The sequence below is a fragment of the Asterias rubens genome, unplaced genomic scaffold (assembly GCF_902459465.1).
Source record: "Asterias rubens unplaced genomic scaffold, eAstRub1.3, whole genome shotgun sequence".
Taxonomy (NCBI): Eukaryota; Metazoa; Echinodermata; class Asteroidea; order Forcipulatida; family Asteriidae; genus Asterias; species Asterias rubens.
This window is the reverse complement of record NW_022985710.1, coordinates 10,672-24,220: the sequence shown is the minus strand read 5'-3', so window position 1 is coordinate 24,220 and position 13,549 is coordinate 10,672. Positions and strand designations below refer to the sequence as shown.

General features: G+C 38.7%; 2 protein-coding genes across 2 annotated transcripts; both read left to right on the top strand.

The window, feature by feature from the left end:
- Positions 1 to 2,351: 2,351 nt before the first annotated feature.
- On the top strand, positions 2,352 to 5,673 carry LOC117305977 (secretory phospholipase A2 receptor-like). Its single transcript, XM_033790825.1, is given in 2 exon segments — positions 2,352 to 2,805; positions 5,174 to 5,673. Coding segments are annotated over 2 exon segments (954 nt in total).
- A 5,082-nt stretch (positions 5,674 to 10,755) lies between these two features.
- Positions 10,756 to 11,358, top strand: LOC117305976 (lectin BRA-3-like). Its single transcript, XM_033790824.1, has one exon. It carries the CDS (start codon positions 10,756 to 10,758, stop codon positions 11,356 to 11,358), a length of 603 nt encoding a protein of 200 aa, XP_033646715.1.
- The last annotated feature ends 2,191 nt before the right edge of the window (positions 11,359 to 13,549 follow it).

Sequence of the window (13,549 nt, the reverse complement as noted above, 5' to 3'; positions counted from 1 at the left end):
GTTTAATTTGATATTTTGCCCCAGTTGAGTAGTCCACTTTCAAAAAGTCTACCCAGTAGTGAAATTATGCAAGGAGTATTGGAATGTGTTGGGGATTAAGGAAATTAAACCCAGACACCATAACACCGTGTTCACACTTGATCCTGCTAGGAGGATCAAAGGAGGATCTTATCTCGAAAGGGCGATCAAAAGGAGGTCACCGGCTAGTGTGAACGCGATCTGGATCGGGAACAGATCCTCCTTTTCGACCTCCTTTTATTGCGAGATCAGAGGGAGATGAGATCCCGCAAAGGCGATCAAAAAACAAGCAGATCGAGATCGGGTTCTGCAATTTCAGCTGCTTACATCTTGCCAACGCTGTGTAATCTTCATCCGTTGTGTAAATGTACATGGGGATTGTATACATTGTGCATATTATTATAGAGGGCACATGTGCACTCTATCGTGAACTGGTCCCCGACCCCATAATTTGTATGACACTGGTAACCAACATTACAGCGATTGAATAACTCACAGTCTTTGCGTCCTCCAGAATCTTGAGTACCGACCTTTTTTCGTTCATCATCTAACGTAAGCTTTTTTTGAGCATTCAAACAAATTATTTTTCAGAGTATTTTTATACAGTTATAACATAGGGAAGTTATTGTCAGTTTGGTCAGTAAATTGTGTCTGAATTTTCGTCGAGTTCCGGTTATTTCAGGGAACATGCACGCGCACAATCAATGACCCCGTACAGTAACCCTTGCCGTCAGCTGAACTGAACTTCCGTCTAACTATGCAATACCATACTCAAGTGTGAACGCGGCACAAAAATACTTGATCTCGCTTTCGAGATCTGGTCCTCCTTGGATCCTTGTAGGAGGATCTAGTGTAAACGCGGTGTAAGAATTTCATGCATAACTTGAATGACTGTCTTTCTTTGTCCGGACTAAACCCAGATACCATAAGAATCCCACGCATAACTTGAACACCTGTTTGTTCAGACTCCTGTTTTCAAGTTTTATGGCCGTATTTGAGCACAGTGCACTAATTTATTGTTACTTAAGATTTCTTCTGATTTCAAAATAAAGAAAAGGGAACTCAAACAATCAAATACTCTTCAGAACTAACACAAAACAATAATAAGTATGCTTTGTGGATGTTTGTTATCAAATTTGTTTTCTAAGTTAACATTAATTAAATCCGTAATTGAAAGTCAGCGTATAACTTTTTTGTAGCAATGATCTATACCAACGTATCGTTTGGTTTCATGCAGACCAAATGACATATTTACCACACTGAAGCAATATATCATATATTCAAATCTACGGAATAACAAAAACATGTTTCAGGTTAACAACGTAAGGATCCTTCTTGATAGCGTAGTTTTTAGTATTCGTAATTCAATGCGTAGACTTGCTAGTGAATATAATGGCGGCTGTAGCGTCAGTAAATAACAGTTTTTATTCGATTTTACTCGACGGTTGTGTTAACTTATAGTTAGATAGATTTATTTTTTCCAGTAAATCCAAGTTGTTGTTTTTTGTAACAGGGTTTACGTCGAGCTGTTGTTCAGGCAATACTTACACAATTTTATTGACCCCGCATTTTTATTTGTTAATATAAATCTTCGTCGTGGACTTCATAAGTACCAATCAAAGGCGGCTAGCTTGGTTCAACCTTCAACGACGTAAACTGCAATCCTCATTTTAAATAGAAATCGACTTAACTCAGGCAATGGGCAAGATGGTATTGTTCTTTAATCTATTGTCAAAGTAGGTCAGACTGTTAAAGGCACTGACACTATTGGTAATTACTCAAAGTAATTCCTAGCATAAAACCTTACTTTGTAACGAGTAATGGGAAGCTGTTGAAATGACGTAGTTTTCGACAAATAAGTAGTTTTTCACGAATTTGATTTCGAGACCTCAGAATTCGATTTTGAGGTCTCGAATTCGAGCATCTGAAAGCACAAAACTTGTGCAAAAGGGTGTTTTTTCCATTATTATCTCGCAACTTCGACGACCAATTGATATCAAATTTTCACAGGTTTGTTATTTTATGGATATGTTGAGATACACCAACTGTAAAGACTAGTCTTTAAATTACCAATTATTTTATGCATTGTGGAGATGCACGGGTAGGGAAGCCTGGTCTTTCACAATTACCAATAGTTTCCAGTGTCTTTAAGACTTGGTGGTTTTCTATAAGCTGTTTCCATGGAAACACTGACGCACTACCATTATAAGATACTACAATCCTCTGGGAAGAACCAAAGCAGGCAGCCATTTTAGTCCATCATCGTCAGGCATCGACTATACGGTTAGGAAAAAGCTAACTCTATAATTTCCTAAAATTGAGAAAATTACAAAATGCGTATAGGTCAAGTGTTGAGTCTCGTTCTTGTCGTTCACTGTGGCCGTCTACTGGCCAAAATCTGCCCTCTTGACTGGCACCGAAACGGCGAGTCATGTTACTTCATTATAAAGGACAAGATGGATTGGTACCACGCAAATCGCACTTGTGCCAAGTCACGAGGAAACCTGCTCATCCCAAACTCAAAATCCGAACAGGATTACATATGGGAACTATTCCTGAAAGGGTTTGATCAGACACCAGACGCTAGTCTCTGGATTGGTTGTAATGACATCGAGGAGGAGGGAAATTGGCAGCACTGTCCGTTGAAGGGTGAGACCAACGCCTATGAGAATTGGGCTGAAGAGGAACCTAATAATAACAACTATGAAGCAGATTGTTGATCGCTTTGGGTTGCTAGGAATGGTAAATGGGATGATTACCCGTGCAATGCAGAACGCTACGCAGTTTGTGAGACAACTGTCAGCAACACCCCGAAATTCTGCCTTCAGACCGGCAAAGACGGCCGCCTTGTTTCCCCGGAGCATTCTTCACCGCGTCATTAAGGAGTTACCGGGTAAAGGCGTTCCGCCGTGCAGGAAGGCTGGCTGTTAATATCCCGACAAAACACTGTAAAATCTGCTTGAACAAGGTTGACGGTTTGCCGATTAAAACATTGCGATTTATTCTTAAGATGCTGGAGAACTGGAGGACAATTTAAACGCTTCCCCAGTTTGTAGAATAAGTACAAAAACTTATGTTATTAGGCACTCAGTAACTGCTACACAACGTCATGTTGGATGCAATGGGTAATAATTTTAGTGGATTAACAAAAACATTAGATAAACTTGCAATCACTCAACTGCAACCTTTAGAACAATCTGTTCTCCATACTTTACTTTAATATGCGGATCAAAAATAAGTGAACGAATCGCCAATTACCCATGAAAACCACGACGCTGTAGCACATCAGACTAACATTTAAAAATACTCGTGACAAAACATCTGTTGGTGAAATGGGATCAAACGGGCTCTCTATCTGCATATGTCTGACACACTATTCTAACTCTATACGTGCGAATAAGTATGTTTCTCAAATATAACGTCAGGGTACTCGGTAACAACTAAACTGCGCCAATAAAGTATCTAAACACTTACAAATGGTCAGATTTATCGGAACCTGAAATAGTATACAAAAATTTAATTGTTCGTTTCTATTCACCGTTAATTTCTGCACGTTTTGACACATCTTGTGTTGCGCTACGATGTTGTTTGGTGGATTTATGGACACTTGAGTGGCTTAAGGTCGAATTTCAAAAGTTGCAAAAGCCCCTATTCACCCCAATTCCAAAAGGGAACTCACATAAGCATCACACTTAGACAAAATCAAGACAAAAGACAAAAACTCGTTTCGTTTACATGACCATGAAATTAATTGCCGTATCTTTAACTCTAAAACTGCTGATATACTGTCCTCCATTCTTGGTGTGTCCTCCATCATTGTCCTGAACGGCAAGGAGTCGTCTTCTCATACTCTCAATGAGACCTCTGATCTGTCCCTGGTCAATCCCCTGCCTGATCAGGATGCGTCGCGAACCCCTCGAGAGTGGTGTCAGGCTTTATGGACTTGTTCACTTTCTTCTGCTGCAGAAGTCACCCTCGGACGGCCATTCCTTGGCAGGTCGTCCACATTTCCCTGAGCTTGGTAGCGATTCCACCATTTACTGACCGTCGCTGGTGACGTTTTTACCTCGCATCGACGTACCGGCTTCTATCAAACCAACGATCCGTCCTCTTTCCTGTTTGGTCGTTTGAGCCATCTTTCCTGTTAATTTGAAACACCTTTCCCTGTCTTACCATTGTTGTATGCCTCCCATCTTTGACCCCTTTGCTTGGTTACTGACAATTATTGGTGAGTATGTTCATCGCAACCGATTTAACCAAAACGCGACCAAAAAAACATCATTTATAAAAGGCGAGCAAAAGAAACGCCGATCTAATACTCGTCACAATACAACGATTTAGCTTGAATAGGGGCTTTTGCAACTTTTGAAATTCGACCTTCAGCCACTCAAGTGCCCGTAAATCCACCAAACAACATCGTAGCGCAACACAAGATGTGTCAAAATGTGCAGAAATTAACGGTGACTCGAAATGAATAATTATTTTTTGGCATACTGTTTCAGGTTCCGATATATCTGACCATTTGTAAGTGTTTAGATACTTTATTGGCGCAGTTTATATACGCCTCAACCTGGCAATGAACGCGTGTGTAACCGCTGCTACCGTCGTCGTGGACCCTCCTATTGTTTATAATATTTTTGCAACGGTTCACATGAGCCTGTTTGAGTTTTGGCGGACTTGCTTACTCTGGGTGTTTACTTGTTTTGTTTGGGTGTAAACACACAATGTACCCACACTTAGTAGTGTTGTAGCATTGCCAATCTCAAAAGGGTTATTGGCTTTGTACACGTTTTCCAACTGTGAACCTTTCCCGACAGAGCATGACGGTTACAACAAGGCGTTTCCGCTGCAATAAACCTCATTGGCATTATGTCCGAGCTAGACTCCATATCCATTTAGCTAATAGGCATTATGATGCATATTTAAAACGTTAAGTACATGTATATAGCCTTGGTTATTAAGTGGATATACAACGATTGCTAGTAATTGCTATAGTAACCATAAATAAGTATTGTACGTTTTTCACTCGAGCCGTCAGGTTAATATGAGGAGAAGGTGTTGCTTGCAGTATATTCAAACAGACCTTGCTTGAAGACGACTGATCGAAACAAACTCGACTTTACTTCAAAGAGAATGAATCTTTTCCATGTCATAGTTTTCCTTCTCAGTGTTTGGACTTGCCGACTTGTGGCCGAGATCTGCCCTTCTGATTGGCACAGATTTGGCAAGTCATGTTACCTCATGATAAAGGACAACATGGATTGGTACCAAGCAAATCGCACTTGTGCCAAGTCAAGAGCAAACCTGTTCGTCCCAGACTTACAATCCGAACAGGATTACATATGGGAACTATTCCTTGCAGAGTTTAATCCGACAGCAGACACCTTTCTCTGGATTGGTTGTAATGACATCGAGGAGGAGGGAAACTGGCAGCACTGTCCGTTGAAGGGTGAGACTAACGCTTATAAGAACTGGAAATATGGAGAACCAAATAACGCGGGAAATGAAGATTGTGGCAACCAATACATGAAAAATAATGGTCAATGGAGCGATGTGGAATGCGATAGAAAGGGCTTTGCTATCTGCGAGCTCCACGTCATCGACAACCGGGTACTCTGCCTGCAGACCGGCAATGATGGCCGCCTCCTTTACTAAAAACATGCTGCACCACGTCATGGAGGAGGTACCGGGTAAGAGCGTCGTGTCGTGCGGGGAGGTTTGCCGTTCACACCCCAGATGTCACTCCTTCAATCTGTTGGAGCTAGATGAAGGGAAAATGTTTTGCCAGCTGAACAATGCAACTCGCAGAGAAGTGACTGATGGTGATATGAAAGTCAATGAAAGATGATACTTCTTCGATCTATTGAAATGTAGTTCCGCAATCACAATCAATTCAACGTCAAAATGTAGTCGTAAGAAAAACAAACTGCTTATTTTGTTCTTCAGTTATTTTATTTTTATTTTTTTTATTCTTCGGACAAGCAAAACAATAAAACAAGCACAGGCCGTTCAGGGAAGGGCAAAAGTCTAAAAACTGTCATCAAAAAAGACGTGCCCTCCCGGCCAGACCTAGCTCATAAAAAAATACACATTTATATACTATACATTAAACATTCTAAAATGGCAGTAAAAGTTTAAACAAAAGATGGCAAGTAAAAAGCAACAACACAAACGATATACACAAGGTACTTGTTCAACAACAAACCTACAGGACCCGAAGACAATGACAGTCAAAAAGACTAATCTTAATGATATTTGGAATGTTGCGTGTCAATAACTCCCTTAAAGACAGTGGACACACATGGTAATTGTCAAAGATTAGGTCTCCACAGTTGAGGTGTATCTCAACATATGCAGAAAAATAACAAACTTGTGAACATTTGAGCTCAATAGGTCGCCGAAGTTGCGAGATAATAATGAAAGAAAAAAAACCTTGTCACACGAAGTTGTGTGCTTTCAGATGCTTGATTTCGAGACCTCAATTTCTAAATCTGAGGTCTCGAAATCAAATTCGTGGATAACTACTTCTTTCTCGAAAACTACATTACTTCAGGGGGAGCTGTTTCTCACAATGTTTTATACCATCAACCTCTCCCCATTACTCATTACCAAGTGAGGTATTTATGCTAACAATTATTTTGAGTAATTACCAGTAGTGTCCGCTGCCTTTAACCTAATATTGTTACATTATATCTAAACGCAGAAGAAGAAAAAAGACTCCAATGTACCGTTATTATTTGGACTCTGAACATTACGCACTGATTAATTGTATTTAGATTTCTTCTTATTTCAAAGCCAATTGTTTTTTTTGTTTTTTAATAATCAAACTAGAATTTAGATATTTGCTGTCCTCATCATTTTCTCTGCAATCTTTTTGATCACTACCTTTACATTTTGCAATGTCTCCCTGCAACACAAGAGACAATGTCGGCAGCGCGGCATAAGAGTAAAATGTTCTTATATTAACTTGTTATGTATTACACCCTTTTGAAAGGATCTTCATTAGTTACAATAATGGAGGTATTCTCATCCGTTTAGATAAGTTGACGTTAAGGTAAATGTTAAGAACCACGTACCACAGATCACTGTAGATCACTTTTCGTATTAATTCAATCGTGTTTTAATCAACCCGCTTTGTTGTGACTGTGTGTGATTACAAATAATATCAATATTATTGTGAATTGTAGTTGGTGTGAAGACAGCTTTAAAGGGTCAATGTAACTTTTGTAGGAAAAAAAAAATGTTCACAGATTTACACTAAACTTACACAGTTTGAAGATAATGATAGAAGAAAGCTTACCTGAAAATATTACGTGCTGAGGACGGTGCTGTAGTTTTTTTGAAATGAGTAAAACAATGTCATGAAAATCATTTTCGTCTCATGAGACGAAAATTATTGTAATCATTTACAAATGTATTTTCATGGCATTGTTTTACTCATTTCTCAAAAACTACAGCACCCCACAGTAAGTAATATTTTAAGGGTAGCTTTCCACTAACATTATCTTCAAACACTGTAAGTTTAATGTAAATCTATGGACATTTTGAAAAAGTACCCAAATCCTTTAAACTCATTTACTTAAAAGATTGTATGTTTGAACTAAATGATGAAGTCGTTTAATGGCAGTGGACACTATTGGTAATTACTCAAAATAAGTATTAGCATACAACCCTACTTGGTAATGAGTAATGGGGAGAGGTTGATGGTATAAAACATGAGAAACGGCTCCCTCTGAAGTGATGTAGTTTTCGAGACAGAAGAAATTGTCCACGAAATTTATTTCGAGACCTCAAGTTTAGAATTTGAGGTCTCGAAATCAAGCACCATGAAAGCACACAAATTCGTGTGACAGTGGTGTCTTTTTCTTTAATAATTATCTCGCAACTTTGACGACCAATTGAGCACAAGTTTTCACAGATTTGTTATTTTATGCATAAATGTTGCGATACACCATGTGAGAAAGACTGGTCTTTGACAGTTACCAATAGTGTCCAGTGTGTTTAACACAATATTGCGCAAATAAAAAACCAAATGACAAGCCATAATGCACACAGGAGCAAGTAATAAGTTAACATCTCAGAGATGACACGAGCACGAATATTTTCACCATCTCTGTAAAACAAAATTATCAATTTTAACGACTCTTTTTGGAAAAAGATCTTTTAACAAAACTAAGTTTGACGTATTTTTAACATCACGGTTCTTTTTGTTCTAAAAGAATCCTACATTCTTTCTTAAAAACAAATTTATTCGATAGTGATTTAACTCTTTAGAATTTAAAGTTGATTAAAACGGCGATTAGTCTGTAATAATGTTTGAATCTGCGTCATATTTGTTTATTATCTCAAATCCAAGGAACATAAGATGAAGTGTACAAGTAGTAATAAGTTTTTTTTTTATTTTTATTTTTTTATGGATTGACTGATTACCAGATGACATAGATTGGTTCTTATGAAACGGTATTTCAACCCGGTCAGTCTGCTGGTGCCGATTTCCAAAAATTATCGCTATCATGCTTTAGTACATAGACATGCAGCATTTGTCCGTCTATGATGACGTTCTTCGGTATTCAGTGCATTATTTGGTTGCCCACAGAAACTAATAGAACGTGAAAGGGTCAACCTAAATAATCATGTCAGAGATTTAGAAATAACAAAATGTCTGAGCCATTTTTCATTGTTATACCTCTGTGCAAAGTTTGATTGGTCGAGAACCAATCATGTGATGCGCAACAAAAACGCATGTTACATGGCTCGACGGGTCGGGTAACATGAAAAGTGATGTACACCGGTGTACATCACCTTGATCGTTCCCGGCGTTGGTCGATTTCCAGCGCTGTGTACGAAACAACCGCGGGTTCGAGGGAATTGTTTCTTGTTCGTCTGCTCATTAAACAATGAATAGTCTGTCGTAATAATGTTTGAAGATGACAACATAACTTAGAGAAGAGGAATAACAATTAAACAAAGGTATAACAAAACAATTGTTGCACGCTGTGACTGGGGTCCCTGGGTTTTGTACACCCTCGAGGGGAAATGGCACTTTCCCCCTCGGTTGTACAAAACGCCATGGACCCCGTCACAGCGTGCAACATATGTAAAATGATGAATTTAAGTAACGCATAAATGTTAATGTTTGAAAAACTTATTGCGGTGACGTCACCCAGAACTACACTCTAGATGTAACAACAATATTTGTCCAGTATATTCAAATCATAAGATGTTAATTTGCTTTCATATGGGTTTTTTTTCTCCAATTGCACCCTCCTTTGAGCATTTATCTTTGCTTCTTATAACTGAGCCATTTCAAACCCGCCTCTCGTACGCTATTTCTTCAGGGAGGATAAGTGATTGCCGACCGAGAAATTAAAAAAAATTAGATTGCTATGAAAAATACCCCGATGCAGCCATTTTGCCAGGGTTCCATTCCAACAGAGATCAATAAAAACCGATGTGTCAATAGGAACACTTACGGCACTCTTTTCAATAACGAGGATACAGCAGTATTCACATTTGCCGTGTTTGTGACAAGATTTTGATGAATCCCTATTGACCATTCACAGACAACGGTAATTTTGGCACATTTGATTTGTGACTTTGCCTCATTGTTATTCGTGTAGCCAAGTTCAGCAACATGTAATCATTGCAAATATGGTATCATTTTAAAAAGGAACAGTTCAGCTTTGCATTGATATATACCATATACAAAGAGAGTATTAAATAATAACAAATATACTGGATTGAAAAAAGTTTCCTTACTTTTTGTGAGCAGTTTACAAACGCACAATGTTGAGATGAATTGAGAAGATATATCTTAGTTTACCAGTTTTACAAAAGAGTCAAAATCTGACATCCTGTATAAGTCTAGTTTTTTATTTGTCTCAATTAAGTTTAACACTTAAAAAAAAATCGAATTTGTGAAAAGATTACAGTTGAAGCCAAGAGTCGTTTCTTGTAGTCGAATATTGTGTACTATTCTCCTTATAATGTGAAGTATGAGGTATAAGTGCTCTTTATAAAGAATTCGTAAACTAAAAAATAAGCAAAACTGAATACAAAATCTCTTTGGATGTAGAGACTGACGTACTGTTTGACCCCTTCCCCCATTATGTCTCATTAACACGTAATGGTTTCCATTCCAACAAACATAAACCAAACCAGTGTCACAAAAGAAGGTCTAGTGTTCGTCGCTCTATTGTTCGCCACTCTATTGTTCTCTGGTGTATTCTTCTTCTCTCTACTCCTCTTCCATCTCGCTCTTCTCAGTACTATGCAATATTCCTACGTGTCTTAATTGCAGCGCATCTTTTGAAGGTCTTGCAGACCAGAGGAGAATCCAGCTAATTGCAGCTGTACAGTTTTGTATAGATATTAATTGCTGCCAGACACTAGGGGTGGATTGGATCGATAAACCTCTCTCGGTCGCCTTGATGGTTTCCCTTTGAAACTAAAGGAAACAGTCACTTGTAAAAACAACCATATATAACGAATTGAAATTCATTAGCTTAAAACCGTGGAATGAAAGATACCACTGTTTTGCGAGAGCTTCATTCCATAAGGCTCTACTGCGTTGAATTTGACCTTCTTAATAATCAGATTATTTTGTCACGGTGGTTGGCAATTTGGTTACCATGGTAACATGGACGTTATATCCTGAAAGATAGTTGTTACAACAAAAGGCGTCGTACAGTCGTAAAACAGAATCTATTCAGGCCATTATTGTTTCAAGTATTCAAAATGGTTGCAGTTCAACGTTTAAGCATTGTTTTGGTCGTTTATTGTGGTTGTCTATTGGCTGAAATCTGCCCTCCTGATTGGCACCGATACGGCGAGTCATGTTACTTGTTTGCAATGCAGAGGGTAGATTGGTTCGAAGCAAATCACACTTGTGCCCAGAGTGAGGCAAACCTCGCTGTGCCAAACTCAAGATTCGAACAGGATTTTATATGGAAACTTTACCTGAAAGTGTTTGATCAGAAGCCACCTTCCAGTCTCTGGATTGGTTGTAATGACATCGAGGAGGAGGGAAACTGGCAGCACTGTCCGTTGAAGGGTGAGACTAACGCTTATGAGAATTGGGCTGGAAGGCAACCGAATAATGCTAACAACGCTGATTGTGCAGTGATGCTGGTTGATATGAACGGTACATGGGACGATCAACACTGCATCAACTCGAACCGTCACGCTGTCTGTGAGCTCCCCGTGTACAACAGCCGCCGTCTCACACCTCAGTGTCTGCTCCGTCATGCCATGGATGAGCTACAGGGTACGAGCGGGAAAGATTACCGATCACGCCCTCGGTGTCACTCCTTCATGCTGGACAACTGCGGTCATCAGTAAACTGATGGAAGTGAATACCAATGGCAAGGGAATACCAAGGGCAAGGGCATCACAAGAGAATCTCCGGTGGACAAAATTCCCTTAGACATCGGAAATGACGGATGTAGTTTTACTTAGAACCTGGCTATGCCTATCACGTCATGAAGGAGTTACCTGACATGCTAATTGAAAATATACATATCAGCAAAATACTACTCAAATTTGCAGGAAAGGCATGACAGTGTAGGATCCTAAATTGCCCGGTAATTCATTGCAAAATACCACAGGCCGTTCTTCTATAGTAGAAATTACTACTGAATAAGCATGAAACGACTGGCAGTCAGTTATGGAAATGTTATGGCAACCTCCACGAATAGATTTTAGTTTACAAACAATAAAGTAGGAAAACGGCTGCGACTTGCTTTGAGACAGCTCAGTCAAAATGAAATAGTTTAAAGAAATGTATTTTGCTTATAGAACGTTGTGTTGATCGGTAAACAGTATTGTCCAAGTCCCACACTTCGTGTTTCACAACTAATATATAAAATAACAAACCTGTGAGAATTTAGGTTCAATCGGTCATCGGAGTCGGGAGAAAATAACGGGAAAACCCATTCTTGTTTCCGCGCGTTTTGCCGTGTCATGACATGTGTTTAAAATAAATCCGTAATTCTCACTATTTTCTCGTGACCCAGATGGCCGATCGATCTCAAACTTTGCTTGCAAACCAATTCTGTAATGTTCCTTTAACAAATGTTGTTTGATAAAACATGCAGTATTTATCAAGTTTGTGTCTGATTGTTGTAGTGTGTACAATAAATATACGATTGCCGACAGTTATTGCCTTCAAATCTCTCAACATTATAGTGTTGTTAAGAATTGCTCCTTATCCTTTCCAAGAGTTGCTAATGCACACCAAAACTAATTATGTGTCGTTACAGTTAGTAGTCAATCAAATCACCTAATTTTGTCTTTGGGACACACGGTCCGCCATGTTGTGCAGTTAGACATTTGGTTTACAAAGCAGCGTATTGTTGTCAAAAAACTGCACAAAAACACAAAACTTACTTATAGGTAAATCATCACTTAACTGCTAAAATATTTGTCCAATATCATTCCAAACACTCTCTGTAACAACGTAAGATATGGTGCACACGAGGGCGCTGTTTCGTGTCTATACTTGTGTACACCAAAGCTGAACCGTGAAGTGTTATGTTCTCATCGTCATTCAATAAGGCCGAGTAATCTGAGTAACCCAATGTGCTTGTGTATAGTTTTGAAGGCAACAAAGCTTTAAAAGCAGTGGACACATTTGGTAATTGTCAAAGACTAGCCTTCTCAGTTGGTGTATCTCAACTTGTGCATAAAATAACGAACATATGAAAAATTGAGCTCAATCGGTCATCGAAGTTGCGAGATAATAATGAAAAAAAAAAATAACCCTTGTCACACGAAGTTGTGTGCGTAATTTTCCACGAATTTGATTTCCAGACCTCAGAATTAAATTTTGAGGTCTCGAAATTAAGCATATGTGTTTTTCCTTTCATTAATATCTCGCAACTTCGACGACCAATTCAGCTCAAATTTTCACAGGCCTATTATTTGGTGAATAATGTTGAGATACACCAAACGAGAAGGCTGGTCTTTGACAATTACCAATAGTGTCCAGTGTCTTTAAAGCCATCTTAATGCCCCATGAGTTTCAGATCAGACAGTGAATACACAATGGGGGTATGCCTTATATCTAGCAAGTTTGAAGAAGAAAACAACTTTGTTTTCCTTTGGACTATGATACTGCACTGTATTCTTTTATTTCAACTTGAAACAGAAAGAATGCAAAAACCATAATGTTATATTTCAGCTTGTGCTAGAAGATATATTTTTAAGCGAGAGTAAACTAAATCCCAATCTTCCAGAGAGTAGAAACAAACCTCATGTTAAATTGTACAAAAAAGCAACTTTAAACCAAATATATTTCAGATTTGAAATAATAACATCAACAATAAAACGCAGGGTGGATGCATTTCATACAATGGATTATCGCGACTCCGTCAAAAGGTCAAGCACGCGGCCTGTTTGGACTGAATCATGAAATATGGAAAACCAAATAAATGTTGCTATAAAACTGTCTATCAGACCCAGTATAGTGTGTGACTTCAACTGATGGGTTACAACGCCAAGAACAAATTCTGCAATGCACGAGTCTGAAAAC

What these genes read in the sequence shown, in the direction of transcription:
- LOC117305976 (XM_033790824.1), top strand. Translation starts at nt 10,756, where the DNA reads ATGGTTGCAGTTCAACGTTTAAGCATTGTTTTGGTCGTTTATTGTGGT.